The sequence below is a fragment of the Sturnus vulgaris genome, chromosome 7 (genome assembly GCF_052056855.1).
Source record: "Sturnus vulgaris isolate bStuVul1 chromosome 7, bStuVul1.hap1, whole genome shotgun sequence".
Classification (NCBI taxonomy): domain Eukaryota; kingdom Metazoa; phylum Chordata; class Aves; order Passeriformes; family Sturnidae; genus Sturnus; species Sturnus vulgaris.
Genome location: NC_142249.1, coordinates 52,081 through 72,387, shown reverse-complemented (window position 1 = coordinate 72,387; position 20,307 = coordinate 52,081). Strand labels below are relative to the sequence as shown.

Here is a 20,307-nt window from a genome sequence, read left to right as displayed (position 1 = left end):
CAAAAGCTTCTCTTGGCCCGGTTTGGGGCCATTCTACTGGGAACATGTCCCGACTGGTGGCCATCCTAAACCCGTGGGTGTGACACAGACAAGGAACGTGTGGGCCAGGGCATGAATGCTGCTCTGACCACTGAGGCCCAGCCAGCACTGAAATCAGCAGGTGTGGCAGAGTCCCAGCTCAAGCAGAGCTGCCACCCCTCTGAGCCCTGGCAGTGCTGGTGCCCGGCTACTGCCCCAGAGACCTGTGCCCCTGGGGGCTTCTGTGCCAGAGGGAGCCAAAGCCCATGTGCACTGGGGGCTGTGCTCCTTCCCACAGGGGCTGTTGGCAGCAGTATCTGGAGGAACTGCTGGCAACACTTGATATCTGTCAGAAGCTCTTACTCCATGCTGGAATTATTTTCTCATTGATTTCCTGCATCACAAAAGCATCCTTGTGGCAAAGTCACAGAAGCATCTGGTGTGAGGTTTAGGCAAACCTCCAGGTGCCTCTAGGTACCCACACTGTCAGGCTTATTCTCCTTTTGTGTAAAAAGCCAAGCAAGTTAATAGTTGCTATAAAGTTATTTATTGCAGAAGCACATCAGTCTCAAAGGCAAAAACAAAGCAAAGCAATGGCAAAAAGCAATGGCATAAAGCAATGGCAAAACTGCAGTGGCAAAATGCAAGGGCAAAATGCACATGGCATAAAGCCATGGCATAGAGACCCAGCTCTCCCTGATGCATGTTATTTTATAGAAACTTTCCAACTAGCTAAGACACAAACTCGGACCACTACTTCTTAACCTATTAGAATTCTAGTTTCTTAGCACGCCAGGCTACATATAGACTATGTACATGGCCTATCTTGTTCTAACTGAAAAATGAAAGCAATATTCTTAACTCTAACTCTATTATGTCTGAAGATAGGTTCTTGGAACCTCTAAGGAAACACTAGTATGTTTTTCAACCTTCACTAGAACATGTACTACTTCTCAGGCATCTAAGACCTTTTACTCACTAAAAGCACTTAAAACTTTTTCCGTTTACTTACTTACTTATTCACTCCATCTATTCACTTACAGGATGCCTTAGGAGGAAAACCTTCCCAGCCTTTCGTGAGGCTGGGGACACGCCAAGATCAGCCAAGACTCTCCACGCTGCCTGGCCCAGGCAAAGAACCTGATATTCCTTCTCCCCTCCATAAGCAGCTCTGTGCTGCTCCTGGCCCGCAGCAGCTTCCTCCAAGCGAGAGGCAATTGCATATCGCCAAGTGCTGGAACACAGCAGGCAGGTAAGATGTGAACAGTGTGTGCGTAAAGGCCTTTTAATTCACAGCTCTCAAAGAGAGCTTTGGGGCTCGCAGCTGCACAGAGATGCTCCTGCTCACACCTCCGTTCAAAGGGGGAGTAATACACCCTGCTGCAGGTGCTTGGGTTGGTCCCTGCAGGTCCAGGCAGATGCCAAACCTGCTCTTCACAGCCTTCTCCCTTCTCCTGCCTCTCACGATCCGCTGTTAATACAGGCGAGAGTCGTGATGGTTCGTTTGATCTCAGAGGTGCAAACAGGCAACAGTGGGGGATAAAATTAGTTTAATCACAGCAATGCATTTCTAGTAAATGCCAATAACTCAGTTTTATGATAGAGGGAGAGTTAAAGAAAACAAAGCAGAGTGGGATAGAGAGAAGGAGGTGGGGGAATGGAAAATACCTACCAACAGACGAGACAGCTGTCCTCGTGGTCTGGCCCAATAGACTCCGGTGTCCTCGTGGTCCCAGCCAATAGACACATCTTCTGTGGGGAGATCTCAAAGGCTTCTCCAGAGGGTCGAGTTTTTATTGCCCTTTTCCAAAGCGAGTGGTGTCTGGCCAAGAGGTGGGGAGATTTATGGGCCATTGTGAGGTACTCTGAGACAGAACATGCAGTGGCGCTTGAAGAAGCACCTATAAGCGCAGTACCTGTTCGAAGGCTCTGTACTGTAGACAGCACAGCAAGCACAGCACACCAGCAAACAGTCACATGGCCAGCAGCCACCTCGGCCAGGCCAGAACTCCTGCCCAGAAGCGGCTGGGGGGGTCCTTGGGATAGCCTCTATCCTCACGACGGTTGTGACTCATGGGACGGAAACTCCAAACTGACTCTTACACTGCCCCTCTGGCAAGGGCAGCGGACCTCAAGGACTGAAAGGACCACAGAGAGCCAAACGGGGACACTTGCTCCTACCTCACTGGGATCTCCCTGCAAAGGATTTTCCTTGAGAAGCAAGCCCCTTTCCTCCAAAGGCATTTCCCCAAAAGTGTGCTTTCCCCGGGAACACCCAACACACTCTTAAGAAGCCCTGGCAAGGCTGAATTACTTCTGGACCTTTCAGAACTGGCACTCAAGCTCGAATCCGTGTTCCCCCAACTGTGTTTCCAGGAGGAGGCTCCAACGTGCAGACCCAGGCCCTCTACAAACAAGCTGCCTGCTGCCTCTTCACCTGCCTCAACTCCTGCCTGCGGTCACAGCAACAAAACCAGGCTGTTCCCGGACAGAGACCAGAGCCCTGCTCCCACAGGATGCTCTTGCCAGCACCTCCCAGGACTCTGTGCTGTACACACAGCACTTTTCATGCCTGCTCTCAATCGGCTTGGGCACACAGAGCACAACCTGGCTGGCTCTGCCATCGGCACACCCCAAACACAGGCAGAGGAGGAAGAAGCAGGGGCTGTTTTGCAGCCATGCCCAAGGGAGACTGAAAGGGTGCCCTTCCTCTGGTCTCACTTGCCTTTCTGACTGACTCTAAGGCAGGGGCTGCGATTCCTCACTTGTGGGGACCAGAACCACACCCAGGATCCCGGCACTGCCTCACAGCACTCTGGACTCTGGCATGGTCACGCGTCCGAGTCTCAGGCACTGTGCTGCTGCTTCATTTGCCCTTTGGCACACCCAAAGCTCCCTGAAAAGCCCTGACGGTTTCTGCTTCTGCCCTCTTCCTGACCCTGTGCAGTGATGGAGCACTGCTGTGCTTTCAGGAAGCTGTTCTTGAAACCTTCCAGCATTCCAAGCTCCTTTGCCCTCTGTGCATGCTTGCCATGGAACCCCTCCCAGCTGCGTTCAGAGCATGCTCAGGTTGGTTCTTCTAAAACCCAGGGCTTCAGCGTGCTCAGCAAGATCTTTCATTCCACAGTGTTGTGGAACTGCACCTTCAGCACAGGGACCTTGCCAGCCTGATCTGCACAAAACATGGCATGGAAGAGAACGGCAGCAGGAGCCTGTGTGTGTGCCAGGGCTCTGGATTTGCGCTGCTTGAGCTCCACAGAGATGCAGGCAAAGTGAAGAAGCCAAACTGTTTATTGATGGAAGGCAAAGCAAAGGGATGAGCTGCAGGGGAAAGAAGGGGATGGGCAGGGTCTGAGGGCTGGAGGGATGGAGCTGTCAAAAGGGACAGAGAGTGGAGGGGAAAAAAGGGGATGGGCAGGGACTGAGGGCTGAAGGGATGGAGCTGTTAAAAGGGACAGAGAGTGGAGGGGGAAAAAAGGGGATGGGCAGGGTCTGAAGCCTGCAGGGAGGGAGCTAGCTACAGGCAGGGAGAGGGCTGAAGCCGCAAGAACGGTGCCAATCATCATCTCTGCCTAGAGTTCCAGTAAGCCAGAGAGGTGATGTCCTCTTCAGTGTCTCCTGGTGTGTTCTTGGGACACTGAGTCACTGGATCCTGAAGATGACTCTTATTCTTTAGCTCTCTGGGGAAACTGGGCTTAATTTTCCAGGTTAAGGCATGATGGGCTGGACTTCAAGGGCTGGAAGAGAAAGGAACAGAGCCACAGACGGAGCCCGGATCTGTGAAGAGCCGACCAGACCCCCGTGCCAGGGCCATCCCAGCCCGCTCTAGCCATGGCCAGGAGGGAACAGGGACCACCGGGATCAGCGCGAAGCTGCTGGCCACGAATCCCCCACGTGCCCCTGAAATCTCGGTGTGCTCTGCCCACGCCGACCTCAGTCCGCAAAGGGAGCAGAGCCCTCCGCAGCCGGGCCAGGGCTTGCAGCTCCTCCTGCCAGCCCCCGCTGCCCTCACTCACCTTTGGAGAGCACCTGCAGCTCTTCCTCCTGCCCCCTCAGGTAGTGCCCAGCCATGCCTGGGAACGAGAGAGCCTGTCACGGCTCTGCCCAGCGGCACAGATCCCTGCCAGCGGCGCCGCCAGCCCTGTGGCCACACGCCCTCGTGGCCCGGCAGGGCTCAGCCCGGGCCCTTGCCGCATCCTGACGCCCAAGGGCACGGCTGCGACAGGGCGGCAGCAGCGCCGAGGGCAGCCGGGGCTCCACGGCGCCGGGCCCGGATGCCGCTGCCGGGGCAGCAGGCGGGGCTGGGGCCGAGCTGCGGCGGGGCGGGGCGGGGAGGGAGCCCGGACTCACCGATGAACCTGATGGCTGCCTCTCGGAGGGGCTCCTGTGGGCTCTGCACGTACGGCAGGGCCTGCCGTAGGCAATCGGGTAGTGTCTTGTCGTCTGCCAGCTGGAGAGAGAGGCGGGAGGGAAGGGTCGGGCCGGGCTTTGTGCCCCTTTGCCAGGCGCTCCCCGCTTTGGCCGGCCCCGGCCTCCCCTGCCCGCACAGCCCTGAGGCGCGGCCAGCAGCCGCTGGGCCGGGGCTCCGTCGGCACCCGGCTCGGGCCCCCAGGAGCCTGGAGAAGAGCCCGTGCGGCTCCTGCGTGCAGCCCTGGGCAGGGCCACAGCTGCCAAGCGCACACAGTGAGCACCGCGCTCAGGGGGCTTCTCCAGGCTGAGCCTGGCGCTTCCAGGCCCTCCTTACCAGGCACTCGGCAGCTTTCAACAGCTCCTCTGTCTCCAGCACTTGCTGGAGATCCGTCTTCTTCAAGAAGCCAGCCACACAAAGCAGGGTTTCTCGGGAGGCCTGGAGAGCAGCAGAGATGCAGAGATGGCACCGCTGTTCAGGACACAGGACTCACGTCCCTGTACCAAGGCTGGGAGGAGGCTGCAGCCTGGGAGTTGCCAGGGCAGGAGGCAGCCGAGCCCCCTCCCAGAGATCCACCAGCATCACACAAAACCTCACTTTAGCCACGTCCTGGTTCTCCTCATGGCAGTGCAAGAAGAGTGGGAGCAGGCTCTGGCTCACAATTCTCTCCAGGGCCTTTTTTCCCTCATCTACTACCAATTTCATCACCTTAGAGAACAGGTGAATGGAGAGCAGCTGCACTTGGTTATTGTCCTAGAGGAAAGGAGAAGACCTAAGCGCCAACTGCTCCAGGTCCACCAAGGCAAAGGTGTGAAAATGCAGAGGGCACAAAGTTTCTGGGAAGCACCCAATGCCTGTGGCTCGGGACACAAAACCTTACATGGTCAAAGAGCTCCAGGAGTGCCTCCGCCAGCTTCGGGGCGGTGGTGCTGGATATCAGGATGTCTTTGTTCTGGAGCACATTAGTGAACACATGGAGGCTCATGCCAAGCACCACTCCATCTGCATAAGCCAGCAGCTCCAGGAGGCTTTGAGACAGACTGCACATTCTTCTGGCCTGTGTGGAACACAAAGCTGTGCTGGGAAGCCATGAGTGGCTGCAGCACCAGTGCCACCCCAGCACTGCAACCCCACCCTGCTGCCACAGGGCCCAGAGGCCAAAGGCCTGTCCCAAAGCACTCGGGCAGCTAAAGTGCGAGACAGGAGAGCTGGGAGCAGCTTTCCCCAGCACCCGAAGCCCAGGCAAGCCCCAGGGGCTGCTTTCCCCAGTACAGCTTCTGCCGCTGCCCCCTTCTCACCATCGAGGGATCCTTGCTGAGAACCACAAGGCCTTTGAGAGCCAGGAGACGCCTCTCCCTGCACTTGTTCTGCAGGTACCTCGACACGACCTTCAGGACACTGTCCCCGCATTTAGTCAAGTCCAGGCACTTGAGGACCTGAAAGGCACAGGGCAGTGACAGGGGACCCGGCCGACAGGAGCCTGGAACCGCACAGGGCTGGCCCAGACAGCAGCACGGGGCACGGGCACCATCCCAGGCAGTTGTGGCTTCAAGAGGGCACAGAGCTGGGAGGCAGCCTCAGCGAGGCAGCGCTGGCCATCAGGCTCACCTTCACAAGGAATGCCAGGGCAGGCAGATCCCAGCGTGGCTCCTGTGTGCCAAGCAGCCGGAGCAGGTGGAGTGCGATGCGAGAACACAGAGGGGTCAAGTGACGGCGCATCTCCCTGGCCGGGGGAAAAAGGCACCAAGACCCTGAGGTGGGGGGAGCAATACCCTGCCAGGACTGACTCACAGAGATCCAGTCTTTCCCCAGAATCCTTGGAGGCAATGTGGGCACTTTGAGAGGCGGTTCCTTCTGGATACCTCCTATCCCAGCCTTTTCTACTCTGCTTGGCCATCCCTTGGTGACAAGGCCCCCTGGCCCATGACCACAGGTACTGTGTGGGGCACCGCGGGCATAGAGCACAAATTTTGGGGGCAGAGGGGAGAAGGGGATCTCACTTGGCCAGCAGAGCCGCAGCATAGTGCTGGGTGTCAGCACAAAGCAGCATGTCCCAGCCAAGCTTGTGCTCCACGGCCATCACCACGTCCTCATACTGCAGTCGCCAGAGCAGAGCCTTCATGGCTTGCACTGCAAATCTGTGTGCAGAGCAAAGCCCAGGTCACACTGGGCGCTCTGCACTGGCCTCAAGGGCATGGGAAGGACAGGACTGGGACTGGACCTGTTGGGCTTGCTGGGAAGGTTGTGATCCTCCTGGCACGCTCTCCAGAAGTTATCAACTTCCTCTGGTGGCATCTGCTGTGTGCTGATGACAACTTGGAAGAGCAGAGCCACAAACAGGCGGGAGGAATAAAGGATCATTGCCTCGTGGCAATCAGGCACCTGGACAATCACCCACAGCACCAGAGTAGCCTGCAAAAGAAGCAGCCCCAGACAGCGCTCAGTGCTGAGGTGTCCATGGAGCAGGGCCTGAGGGGAGAGGCAGGGGGAGCAGCAGGCCTGGTGCCTCCTGAGCCTGTCCCTAGCCCAGGTTTCGGCCCAGTGCCAGAGGCAGGGAGAGATTGGAGAGATGCTGGAGAGGTGACCTGGGGACAAGCAAAGGCCAGTTCCAGAAACTCACAGCCAGGGCAAAACTGTCTTGGTTGTCTCCATCAGAGGTCATGGTATGCAGAGGCCAATCCTCCATCACACAGAGTAGCATTGGCATCACCTTCTCCAATGTTGGTCCTGACGAGCCTATGGCTCTCCACATCATTGCAGCAGCTCTGTGGGATTGGAGCTCTGTGTCAGGGGGTGTCAGTCACAGTACCATGCTTCGTACGGCTTTGGGGCCTGAGCAACAGAGCCCCGGTGCCCTGAGGGGCAGACAGGGAGCACTGGCAGCAGTCTCCAGAAAGAGAGGGGCCTGAGGGTCCTGGTGCTGTCCGCCTGTTGAAGGGTCCCCGTACCTGTCACACGTTGGGGCACAGCGCAGGAGGGTCAGCACCACGTCAGCAGGGTGCTCTCCAGCCAGCCTCAGAATGTCAGTACGTAGCCTGGCATCCACAGTGACATGGGACACGAGACTCTGGTGAATGCTTTTCACCATGGCTGGCACCTGGTGGGGTGGGGAAGACTTGGAGTGCTGTCCAAGGGAGGAACTCCCCAGCTTCCCCCAAGAAGTGCTTCCCTCCCCACCACACTGTGGTTCCCTCAAAGACTGAGAAGGCCCGGTGACCATGGCGTGAGTGGGCACACAGCCCTGTGAGGCCCCGAGCCTTGGTTCCAGGGTGCTTACGTGCTGCTGAGAAGAAACGCAAGGGTCCGTGAAGTAGTCCACTATGAGGTCCTGGCTCAGAGTGGGAGTGGAAGTGCTGTCAGTATTTGTGATGCCCTGAGTCTCTCCAGTGTTGGCGTTTGTCATGGCCACGTCCTCAGTCACTGCCATGTCAGCCTTTGTCCTGTCATCATTCATTGCTGTGTCAGAGTCGTCTGAGCGCTCAGCCGAATCTGGGCTGACATCGGGCTCTGCCTGGAGCTCGGTCAGCCTGGAGTCAGGCTCAGCTGTGCTCTCTGTTGCTGTGCTGCTGGTCTTTCTACAGCGAACGGGCACAAACTTGCGGAACATCTGCAGGAGAACGAAGGACAGGGAAGAGAGGCAAGTTCCATGGCATTCTCCAAGTGCTGTGCTGGGCTGAGCAGTGGCAGCCGGCCCAGCCCAGCTGGGGATGGCTGCAGGTACCTTCAGTGCTCTGCGGAAGGGGCCACGGGTGGGTTTCTGCTCTTGTGTTGGGTCCATGGCTGCACCTGCCAAGGAGTGAGCACAGCCAGAGCTGAGGGGCTGCGGGAGAGGCTGGAGAACACAGCCCAGCCCTGCATTCCCCAGGCAGGGACAGCCCCGGGATGCCCTAGGGGATGGAGCACAGCCACTGCGGCCTGTCTGCCTGGCCCCTCTTCTGTCCTGTCCATGGGCATGTCCACAGTTGCTGGGATGGGATGGGGCCAAGCTGGCAGCAGCCATCAGCCCTGTGGCCCTGCTCTACCACTCACCATCCCACATTGGCTGAAACGGCTCCAGCTCTTCAGGCTGTTGTGCTGGGGAAACTCCAGGGCTTTTCTTTTTTTTCCCTCTGAAAACTTTGAACAGGCTGAGAAATCTGCCCGCCATGCCAGAGTCTGGCCTTGAGGGCACCTTCAAGAGAGATGCCTCAGCAAAGCTGTGAAGCAACAAGCCGTGCAGTTGTGCCTTGAAGACACCCACGGCAGAGAAGCCTCAGGAAGGCTGCAGGACAGCAAGTCCTGCGCTCTGGTCTTGAGGGCTCCTGCCACAAGGGGAGGAGACTCCTCATAAATGATTCAGGTCAGAAAGTCCCGTGGTTTGGCCGCGAGTGCACCTGGAAAAGAAAAGCCTCGGGAAGGCCACGGGCCACCAAGCCCTGTGGTCTGTCCTCGAGGTCACCTGCAGGAATAACGCCTCCGAAAAGCTCCGGGTCAGGCACGAACGAGTGCGCTGTGTGGGGGCTCCTCACAGCACCGCTCTGGCGCGTCCTGTCCCGTCGCGTGCTCCAAGCACTCTGGTGTGGCCGTGTCACCGCCTGCTCCTATGTCACCATACATCACAAAGGGTCCTTTGACACCGTTCCATGCCACAGTGACCATGGTGCACCGTGTCACAAAGGGCCCTTGCACACACTGCCACCTGCCCTGGGGACACCCTGAGCCCACCCAAAGCGGCCCAGGTTGGAAGGAATCCCTTGGCTCAAATGTCTAAGACAGCCCGACAGGAATGTTAGGAATGGCTCAAATCATAAGCAAACGCTGCCCTGCTCTGTGGGCTCAGGGCATTTAAGAATCCTCAAATCAGGAAAGCTTTCCTTCCCATTGCTCAACTCAAGTCGTTCCGAACAGTTGCAAACTTCCCAAATATATTGGCATGGCCTGAGAATGGGATAGATTTGGAAGTTTGCTTCCCATCTCAAAGCAGCAACTCGTTTGCCTTAATGTCATCCACTGAGAGTCACTTTACAAAACAACACTACACAGAGGCTTTGCAAATGGTTTTCAATGAAGAGATGATAACATCCTAATTCTATGAAGGAATAAAAGCTTGCAAGAAATCCAAGTCCACTCAGTGTTACACAATTAGGCCAAACAAATGAGTAGATGGCAAAATGGCTAATCCTCCTCCTGGTACAGATAGCTAAGTGGCTCATCAAGTACAGGTCTCCCCTCTTCTTCCCTGTGGGACAATCAGGACCACTAGCAGGAAATGTCACAGCTGTTCCTTCTGCCCTCCATAACCTAAGCTGTGCCAAAGCACAGATGCTGCCTTCAAGCTGACTCCAGTTCCAGCCTAGACCTCTCACCTTCCAGACAACTCCTTCCCCAAGACGCCCACCAACACTAACCCCCCTAAACAGCCACACACAAGCCCCCAGCACCCTGCCAGGACCCCGAGCTATCCCCATCCCTCCGCAGAGCTTTCCCAGCCTCCAGCAGACCCCTTGGTTCCCTGCACGTGCCGTGGGATGGCACTCAGGAGGATCTGCTCCAAGGACTTCCCCAGTAGCAAGCTCAGGCTGCCAGGTCTATGGTTCCTGGATCATCCTTCCCACCAACCCTCCCTGTGCACGGCTGTTACATTTGCACATTGGTGCTCAGCTTGGACTCCTGCACTTGAGCAGCACTGCTGGGAAAGGATGGAGAGCGGCCTGGCAAGCTCTTTTTCCAGCTCCCTCTGGACTCTTGGAGGAGGCAGAACATTCCACAGCAAAGCACCTGGTGCCACAAGGAGTGGGCGGTATCAGGCAGCTCTGGGGAGAACCCTCAGGACAGCTATATCCCGAGGGAACACCGTTGGCCTTGACCTGTAGGCACCTGCAAAAGCTTAAAATCAGCTGCCTCAGTTTCCAGGACCTCTCTTGGCCAGCATCCTGATGTGCACGCAGGACTGCTGCGAGGCACTGCTGGGACCCAGTGGGACAGGAGCGGCTGTCTCGTGTCCATGTAGCAGCCCCTGACAGAGCCAGGGTCATCCCAAAAGCAGACAAACGATCTGGTGTCAGCAGAGAGAAGCAGGGAGCACTGGGCTGGCTCCTCTCAGGGTATTTCAGCTGGGCTTGCTCCACAGCACGCCCCTATTTTAAGGCCTGCTAATGCCAAGCTACCAGAAACGCCTACCCTGATAAGTCCTGATGCTCTCTGCTTCCGCCCTCTTCCTGACCCTGTGCAAGGGTGGAGCATTGCTTGCTGTGCTTTCAGGAAGCTGTTCTTGAAACCTTCCAACATTCCAAGCTCCTTTGCCCTCTGTGCATGCTTGCCATGGAACCCCTCCCAGCTGCGTTCAGAGGATGCTCAGGTTGGTTCTTCTAAAACCCAGGGCTTCAGCGTGCTCAGCAAGATCTTTCATTCCACAGTGTTGTGGAACTGCACCTTCAGCACAGGGACCTTGCCAGCCTGATCTGCCCTCGTTCCTGTGCGCCTCTGCACAAAACATGGCATGGAAGAGAACGGCAGCAGGAGCCTGTGTGTGTGCCAGGGCTCTGGATTTGCGCTGCTTGAGCTCCACAGAGATGCAGGCAAAGTGAAGAAGCCAAACTGTTTATTGATGGAAGGCAAAGCAAAGGGATGAGCTGCAGGGGAAAGAAGGGGATGGGCAGGGTCTGAGGGCTGGAGGGACGGAGCTGTCAAAAGGGACAGAGAGTGGAGGGGAAAAAAACGGGATGGGCAGGGTCTGAAGCCTGCAGGGAGGGAGCTAGCTACAGGCACAGAGAGGGCTGAAGCTACAAGAACGGTGCCAATCATCAGTGGTGCTTGGAGCTACAGCTGATCATCTTCTGTGGAACCGGAAAGTCTTAAAGGGACACTGGTTTGTCTGAGCCAGCAGATGAAGGAAGTTCTGCAGCTCTTTGGTTGAACACAAGTTGAGTTACTGTGCTTGGGTGGGAAGGGCTGTTGTCTGAGCTCAGGGCTTGAAGGGCTGGAAGAGAAAGGAGAAGAGCCATGGTCAGAGCCCGAATCTGAGGGAATCCAAGGAGATCTTCCTGCCAGGGCCATTCCACCTAGCTCTTGCTATGGCCAAGAGACTGAAGAGACCAACGGGATCACGTTGCTGGCCATGAATACCCCCGGCGCATTCCAGAAATCTCGGTGTGCTCTGCCCACACGGACCCCCGTCTGCACAAGGAGCAGAGCCCTCCGCAGCCGGGCGAGGGCTTGCAGCTCCTCCTGCCAGTCCCCGCTGACAGCCCTCTGCCCTCACTCACCTCTGTAGATGAGCTGCAGATCTTCCTGCTGTCTCCTCAAGCTCCGCCCGGCGAGCCCTGGGAACGAGAGAGCCTGTCACGGCTCTGCCCAGCGGCACAGATCCCTGCCAGCGGCGCTGCCAGCCCTGTGGCCACACGCCCTCGTGGCCCGGCAGGGCTCAGCCCGGGCCCTTGCCGCATCCTGACGCCCAAGGGCACGGCTGCGACAGGGCGGCAGCAGCGCCGAGGGCAGCCGGGGCTCCACGGCGCCGGGCCCGATCTCCCTCCCCGCCCCGCCGCAGCTCGGCCCCAGCCCCGCCTGCTGCCCCGGGCACAGAACACAAATGCTGGGGGCAGTGGAGAGCAGGGGATCTCACCTGGCCAGCAGACCCACGGCATAGTGCTGGCTGTCAGCACAGAGCAGCGTGTCCCAGCCACGCTTGCGCTCCATGGCCATCCGTAAATCCAGACACCGCAGTCGGCAGAGCAGAGCCTTCACAGTCTGCACTGCAAACTTGTGTGCAGAGCAAAGCTCAGGTCATGCTGGGAGCACTGGCCCTGGCCACGAGGGCGTGTCAAAGTTCAGGGGCTGGCATGGAGCACCTGTTGATGCTGGCGGGAAGGCGGTGGTCCTTTCGGCGTTCTCTCCAGAAGTTATCGGCCTCCTCTGACGCCTTTTCTGTGCTGAAGAACACTTGGAACAGAAGAGCCAAGAAGATTCGAGGGAAAGACTTTGTAAATGGCTCTGGGCACCAGGGCAGGCGGAGAATCTCCCAAATCACCACAGTTGCCTGCAAAGGACAAAGCACCCCGAGACAGCGCTCAGTGCCCAGGTGTCGGTGCGGCAGGGCCCGAGCGTGGCACGGAGAGGCCAGGGGAGACGCAGGGGGAGCACCGGGCCTGGTGCCCCTGAAGCTGCCCCTAGGCCAGGATTCAGCGCAGTGCCTGAGGCAGGGAGATGCGGTGGGGGAAGGAGGGTGGAGAGCTGCTGGAGAGGCGGCTTTGGGGTGAGTAAAGGCCAGTTCCAGAAACTCACAGCCAGGGCAAAGATTTCCATGTCATCTCTGTCAGAGGTTCTGTGCAGTGGCCAGTCCTCCATCACACAAAGCAGTGGTGGTAGCACTTTCTCCACTGCCATTTCTGATGAGGCTATTGTCCTCCACGTGATTGCAGCAGCTCTGTGGGACCAGAGCTGTGTGTCAGAGGATCTCAGCCACAGCACCATGGCCTGGGCAGCAGTGGAAACCCAGGTGAAAGAGCCCTAATGCCCTGAGGGGCAGGGAGGGAGCATGGCAGCAGGCTGGGTAGCTGACATGCCGCAGCTGGGAAACAAAGGGCCTGGTGGCTCTTGGAACTCTCTGCCTATCAAAGCACATTGGACTGACTGTCTAGGGTGATGGGCCCTAAAAGCTGGTGAGCACTGAGGCCACAAGAAAGGTGGCTTCCATACCTATCACATGATGGGGCACAGTGCAGGAGGGTGACTGCAACATCAGCAGGCTGTGCCTCAGTCAGCCTCAGGATGTTGATGAAGAGCTTGTCATCTGGAGATGCACTGGACACGAGTCCCTGATGCATGTTCCTCACCATGCCAGGCACCTGGAGAATGCACAGGGAGAGATGGAAAGCTGCCAGAGGAAGCAACTTCCCCAGAGAAGTGCTTCCATTCCCAGCACACCAGGCTGGCCTCAAAGGCTGAGGGGGTCCATCAGACAGATGGACCCCCATCAGACACAGCCTGAGGACCGACATGATCCCTGTGAGGCTCAAGCTCTGACTACAAACTGCTTATTTCAGTTGGACTAGAGACAACACTTGTCCCAAAATGATCCAGACTGGGAGCTGCAACCAGGCTCTGAGTGGGTACAGAGCGAGGCTTTTTGCTCCCTCAGACAGCAGAGTTTTGATCTCTCTGTGGCAAGTGCCTATGAGGCTCTGAAACATCTGCAAGAGAAGGGAAGGCAGGGAAGAGACAGATGTCCCACAGAGTGCTCCAGCAGTGGTGTGTGGCTGCACCTTTGGGGATGGCCCAGAGTACCTGGCCTATAAAGCTCCAGCAGTCAGGTGCAGGTTCCTGCTCTTGTATTGGCTCCATGGCTGCACCTGGCAAAGAGCGAGCGCAGCCAGAGCTGAGGGGCTGCGGGAGAGGCTGGAGAACACAGCCCAGCCCTGCATTCCCCAGGCAGGGACAGCCCCGGGATGCCCCAGGGGATGGAGCACGGCCACTGCGAGCTGTCTGCCCGGCCCCTCTTCTGTCCTGTCCATGGGTGTGTCTACAGGGGATGGGATGGGATGGGATGGGATGGGGCTAAGCTGGTAGCAGCCATCAACCCTGTGGCCCAGCTCTGCCATTCACCCTCCTGTATTGGCTGAAATGGCTCCAGCTCCTCAGGCTGTTGTGCTGGGGCAGACAGACGGGATCCTTAGGAACGGCTCAAACCCTCAGCAAACACTGCCCTCTTCTGTGGGCTCAGGACAGCAGAAGGAGCCCCCAGGGCTGCCAACACAGCTGCACCAGGAAGGCCACAGGGCCTTCCAGAGAAACTGGCTTGGCCTCTTTGGGACATGTCCCAGCTGGTGGCCATCCTAAACCCGTGGGTGTGACACAGACAAGGAACGTGTGGGCCAGGGCATGAATGCTGCTCTGACTCCTGGGGCCCGGCCAGCACTGAAATCAGCAGGTGTGGCAGAGTCCCAGCTCAAGCAGAGCTGCCACCCCTCTGAGCCCTGGCAGCGCTGGTGCCCGGCTACTGCCCCAGAGACCTGTGCCCCTGGGGGCTTCTGTGCCAGAGGGAGCCAAAGCCCATGTGCACTGGGGGCTGTGCTCCTTCCTGAAATGATTTTTTCTATAGAAGGGATTAGCAGTAGCACAAAAACACCAACAGCTGCTGAATTTCACAGGACAAACAGACTCTGCAGAGACACTGTCATGTTTCCTTGGGCTTTTCTGCATGTTTTTCAATAATTCTGAAATAAAAAACAGCCAAGTCTTAAGTTTAATGCAGCATTTTCTGTGTATCCAGCTGAGGCCAGAAGCTGAGCTCCAGTGCATTTGCAAAGTGGTCATGATAACTCTGGGAGGAGAAGCTGTTCTGTATCCTCAAGTACAATGCCAGCACCCTGAGGGAGCAGCCAAGGGAAGTGCTGGAAGCAGACTTGCTCTTCTTGTGCTCATTCCTGTGCACACTCTGTGCTGTTTCTGTTGCACCCAGAGCTGCTTGGGCAGCCATACTCAAGGGGACATCGCTGCCCTGCCCATGGTGGCAGCAGCTCTGAGGGGCCAGAGCTCTGTGTCAGGGGGGGCCTTGATAACAGTACCGTGGCCTGGGCAGCCATGGGGGCCCGGGCTGGCCACCAGCCCTGCCTCTGCCCCCTGCTCCATATTGGCAGCACTCAGACGACAGCCTCTGCAGGGCCCCCCTGCCCTCCTTGCCCGAATACTGGGCACTGGGCAGGCAGGGCTCCATGGTGCCAGGCCAAGCTGCAGCGGGAGGGAAGGGTTGGGGCTCCTTTGCCAGGCGCTCCCCGCACCAGGAGCCTGGAGAAGAGCCCGTATGGCCTCTGGGTGCAGCACTGGATGCAGACTGACTCCAGAATTCAGACCTTAAAGAACATGGTTTCGCAATTCCATTCACAAATTTACAAGACAACTAGAGCTACGGGCAGTCACACAGAAGGTTTTATACAGGAAAGGAGTGAACAAAAAGCACAATTTTCACATCCAAGGCATACAAATGATACGGGAAAAATAATTTCTAGAAAGGAACCTTATCTTAAGAATTTATGATGCAAGCTAACTGCCACATGGATCAGTGAAAGCCTGGCTCTTTTAAAAATGTATCAGCAGGAAAATACAAATATTTCCACATGTAAACAAATACCCCTGCTATTGTTAGTGCTGGATCCTCCAGGATGATGTCATGCACAGCATACAGTACAGTTGGGTCGTGAGATGCAGGGAGAAAAGAGCAGCAACCTTTCTGAAAGTATCGTAAGGATATAAAGCTAGCAGGGAGTATCCAAAGGGCATGAAAATGATGAGGGGACAAGAGGGGAAGCTATATGAGGAACAGCTGAGGCCAACTGGCTTGTTCAGCTTAGAGAAGAGGAGGAGAGAGAGGGAGATTTCAGCATGGCCTGCACCTTCATCCTGAGGGATAGCTCCCATCTCTGCTTGCTGTGCCCAGGGACAGAACCCAAGGGAGCAGCTGGAGCTGTGTCAGGAGAGGCTCAGGATGGAGATCAGGAAAGGTTCTTCTCCCAGAGGCTGCTGGGCACTGCCCAGGCTCCCCAGGCAATGGGCACAGCCCCGAGGCTGCCAGAGCTCCAGGAATGTTTGGACAATGCTCGCAGGGATGCACAGGGTAAGAGTGTTGGGGTGTCTGTCCAGGTTGGACTCCATGATCCTTGCAGGTCCTTTCTGCTCTGGAGAGATGCGATTCCATGATTCCTCGACACTGAGAATGAAGACTGATACAATTCTTTGTCATGTAAATAAATGCCATTTTTACTGCCTTCAGTTGGTTGTGCCCTCAGTTACAAAACACAAAATGTGACAAAATTCAGCTGCTATTTTAGACAGAAAGCACAAGCACCACATCACCATATCAAGCATTGTTCTATTGAAAGCTTCCAACAATCTCTTGCCCATTTCCAAATACAAACATCAGCAAACACATGCTGGAAAAGTCAAATTAATTTCAGCATTCCCAGGATACAAATTTTGACTAAAAAAACCAAGCAAGGATTGCACACAAGGCCTTTGGAAACACTTCCTAGATGAGTTCAAGTCTCTCCCATGCAGGGGTGAACTTCTGCATTGATGCACGGTTCCAGGCTTGAGAAAGTGGAAAAAAACCCTGTTTTAATAATAATTAGGTTCCAATTACTTTGTGTTGATATAGAGCAGTTATTGGCTATGTTGTTTGAATTCATGTCTTTTGGGGTGGAGGTCTGCATCTGTTTCTGGTCCCTAGGGTTTTTTGAGGTCTTAATACCTCTATGGTCCCTAGGTTTATTTTCTTATCCAGAAATAGCTCTGGTATTTTCCCTTATATGTAGTTTCTGCAGCAGAGGGGCACTGACCAGAATATCCACCGGGCTGTGCTTGGTTGTAATGGCCTGCAGGAGGTTTATAAAGGTGCTGGAGTCTGTTCCAGGAATGTATAGTCCATGGTTATGGTTGTGCACCCAGTTTGTTAGAGGAGAAGCAGAGCATGAGGCTTTCCAGCCTTTGTTTTCCTTCTTCTCTTCTGAATTTGTTACATCCCTATTAGAGAATGTTCATTTTCCCCTGAATGTTAAAGAGACCATCTTTCTGGTGTTTAATCTGGTAAGCTTTCTCTATACAGACTGCAGTTTCTCTAGAATGAGAGCTGAGATTTCTAGAGGGGCTGATGAGACCCCTGACCCAGGAGTAGAGCCAGGCGTGAGAAATCCTGAGTGGTGTGGGAAATGGGAGGATATGGGCCAAATCTTAAAGGAATTTTCTGACCCTATAGCCTGGGATTTTCCATGTGAACAAATTCAGAACCCAGCTGAGGTGGCAAAGTACCTGAAAGAGAAGTGCCATGATAACTCTAAGGAGAAAAAGATCATTGCAGTGAGCTGGGCCCTGGCATATGCTTATTGTACCCTGCTAGATACCATAGGGCAGCAGAGAGAGGAAGGGGGACAGGCAGATAAATCAGCCACTATCCCAGTCACTCAGGCTGCAGCCAATACCCCAGGCTCGAGGCCAGCAACTAAACCAGACAGTGAGCCTAAGCCAGCAGCTAAACCAGTCAGTAAAACTCAACCAATGGCTGTTGCTACTAGCACGAGAAGTGGAAAGTGCACAGACAAGACCAATCGACCAGTGGATGACGATGATGATGCCGGAGAAGGACCCTCAACGCCTCCTGACATAAAACCAGGAGTCAAAGCAACTGGTACAAGATCAGAGGCCAATATTGAGTCCTTTTCCCTAAAGGACTTCTGTGGCCTAAGAAAGGATTACACCCAACGACCTGATTGTGTTGGTTTGAAAGTAAAACCAGTGCGAGACTCCAAGTCAGTAATACAATTTAATAGGAGAAAAGAGAAAAAATAAAATACATGCAATAATATAAAAGAAACAACCACCAACACAGTCAGAAATACAACCTGACACCCTGTCAGTCAGGGTGTTGGTAGCAGTCCGTATAAATGGTGGCTGCAGTCCTCCTGGATGACGGATGTGGTTCTGTTGAAGCAGTGCTCCTGTAGAAGGTGCAGTTTTCCTCAGAAGATCCAGCGATGATGTGGAAAAGGTCCGACTTTCCTCTGGGATCCAGTAGAAAGGTCTCCCCTTGGGTCCCAAACCCCAGTTTTTTATCTAGGTAGGAAAGGCTTGGCTCCTGCCCCTGGTTGGAGCATCTCCCAATGGGATGATGTAATCTTATCAGTCACACAATAGGACTTAATGGCCCATTAACGGAATATATCTTCTGGAGGAAGGATGGGTTGTGAATAGATAACGATGATCATCCCCCGATCTTATCAGATGGCACATCAGCAGAGGATATCTCTCACAGAGATAAGGATCACCACCCCTCCCACATTTTAACAGATGGTGATAGAATACACATTTTTGCATTGTACCCCAGGACACTGATGAATCTATCATTGGTTAGACGGTTGGTCCGTCTTTGGGATGCTGCAGGCGAGGCTAAAATTCTGGATGGCACTGAAGCCAGGCATTTGGGATCCCTGTCACATGATCCATCATTGACCAAGGAATGATGAGGGGGCCTAACCCTCACAGCCTCTGGGCACGGGTCCTGGACAGTGTAGCACAAAGATACCTGTGTGCAGACGATCTTTATATGCAGCAGACCCAGTGGAAGACCATAGAACAAGGGATCCAACGCCTGAGAGAAATGGCAGTGGCAGAGATTATCTTCTCAGATGACATAACAACTAGAAATCCAGACTTGGTACCATGTACATCCGTGATGTGGCAAAAACTTGTACGGCTTGGACCCCATGAATACGCTTCTGCTTTAGCAATAATGAAGCAGGATGAGAGGGATGAGACCGTGCTCGATATGGCAAAGAAGCTCCGAGCATATGCAGATGCTGTGCATGGCCCAACACATGCCAGGATAGCAGCAGTGGAAACACATCTGCAGAAATTAGAAGACAAGATAGAGGAGAATCATAAGAGACTCAGGGAGGAGATTAAAGAGGACATTCTCCAAATCTCAGCAGTACAAATTAGAGGCCCTGGTATCCAAGGCAGATGTTCCCTCGAAGGGGAGAGAAGGTACACCCCACAAGCTGAGCTGTGGTTCTTCCTACATGATTGCAGAGAAAACATGAGGAGATGGGATGGAAAATCTACTGCTGCTCTGGCACAATGGGTGCATGAATTGAAGGAAGGCAAGACTCAAAGAGGAAGTTCCACCAAAAGGAGAGCAGCTCCAGTTGCTCGTAGCCAAGCTGCCAAGTATGATGATGATGATGATATGTCCAATCCCCTTGAAGGAACCTCTAAGACATATGCCCAAGGAAAGAAGGATAAACAGGCTTAGAGGGGCCCTGCCTCTAGCCAGGGAGAGGCGAGGGAAAATCGTGTTTTCTGGACTGTGTGGATTCGTTGGCCTGGCACATCGGAACCACAAAAGTATAAAGCTTTGGTTGATACTTGTACACAATGCACATTAGTCCCATCAAGATATGTGGGGGCAGAATCTGTCTCTATTGCTGGCGTGACAGGTGGATCACAGGACTTTACCTTGGTGGAAGCTGATGTGAGCTTGACTGGACATGAATGGAAAGAACATCCTATTCTGACTGGCCCAGAGGCCCCATGCATTTTGGGCATAGATTACCTCTGAAGGGGGTGTTTTAAAGACCCAAAAGGATTCAGGTGGGCATTTGGGATAGCAGCTGTGGTGACAGAGGGCATCCAGCAATTGAACACCTTGCCTGGACTGTCCGAGAATCCAACTACAGTAGGACTTCCGAAAGGAGAAGAGCAAAAGATACCAAGTGCCACTTCCACAGTGCATCACCGACAATACAGAACAACTCGAGATGCTGTGGTTCCCATCCATAAGATGACCTGTGAACTGGAGAGCCAAGGGGTGGTCAGCAAAACCCACTCACCCTTCAACAGCCCCATCTGGCCTGTGTGTAAATCTGAAGGAGAATGGAGACTGACAGTGGACTACTGTACATTGAATGAAGTGACTCCACCACTGAGCGCTGCTGTGCCGGACATGCTGGAACTGCAGTACGAGCTGGAGTCCAAGGCAGCCAAGTGGTATGCCACCATTGACAGCGCCAGTGCATTTTTCTCCATTCCTCTGGCAGTAGAGTGCAGGCCTCAGTTCACATTTACATGGAGGGGTGTGCAGTACACCTGGAACCGACTGCCCCAGGGGTGGAAGCACAGTCCTACCATCTGCCATGGACTGATCCAGACTACACTAGAAAAGGGTGAGGCTCCAAAACATTTACAATATATTGATGATATCATTGTGTGGGAGGACACAGCAGCAGAAGTGTTTGAGAAAGGAGAGAAAATAATCCAAATCCTCCTGGAAGCCAGCTTCACCATCAAGAAGAGTAAAGTTAAGGGACCTGCTCGAGAGATCCAGTTCCTGGGAGTGAAGTGGCAAGATTGACGGTGTC

General features: G+C 54.9%; 1 protein-coding gene across 1 annotated transcript; it reads right to left on the bottom strand.

The window, feature by feature from the left end:
• Window positions 1-3,726: 3,726 nt before the first annotated feature.
• LOC148223076 (maestro heat-like repeat-containing protein family member 7) lies at window positions 3,727-16,470 on the bottom strand. Its single transcript, XM_088167489.1, has 12 exons — window positions 13,100-16,470; window positions 12,686-12,827; window positions 12,240-12,440; window positions 12,027-12,163; window positions 6,035-6,149; window positions 5,725-5,862; window positions 5,307-5,483; window positions 5,024-5,179; window positions 4,763-4,864; window positions 4,369-4,468; window positions 4,035-4,091; window positions 3,727-3,755 (listed from the first exon to the last, which is right to left on the bottom strand). The coding sequence occupies exons 1-12, from the start codon at window positions 13,399-13,401 to the stop codon at window positions 3,727-3,729; spliced, it is 1,656 nt and encodes a 551-aa protein (XP_088023615.1). The 5' UTR covers window positions 13,402-16,470.
• Between the last annotated feature and the right edge of the window lie 3,837 nt (window positions 16,471-20,307).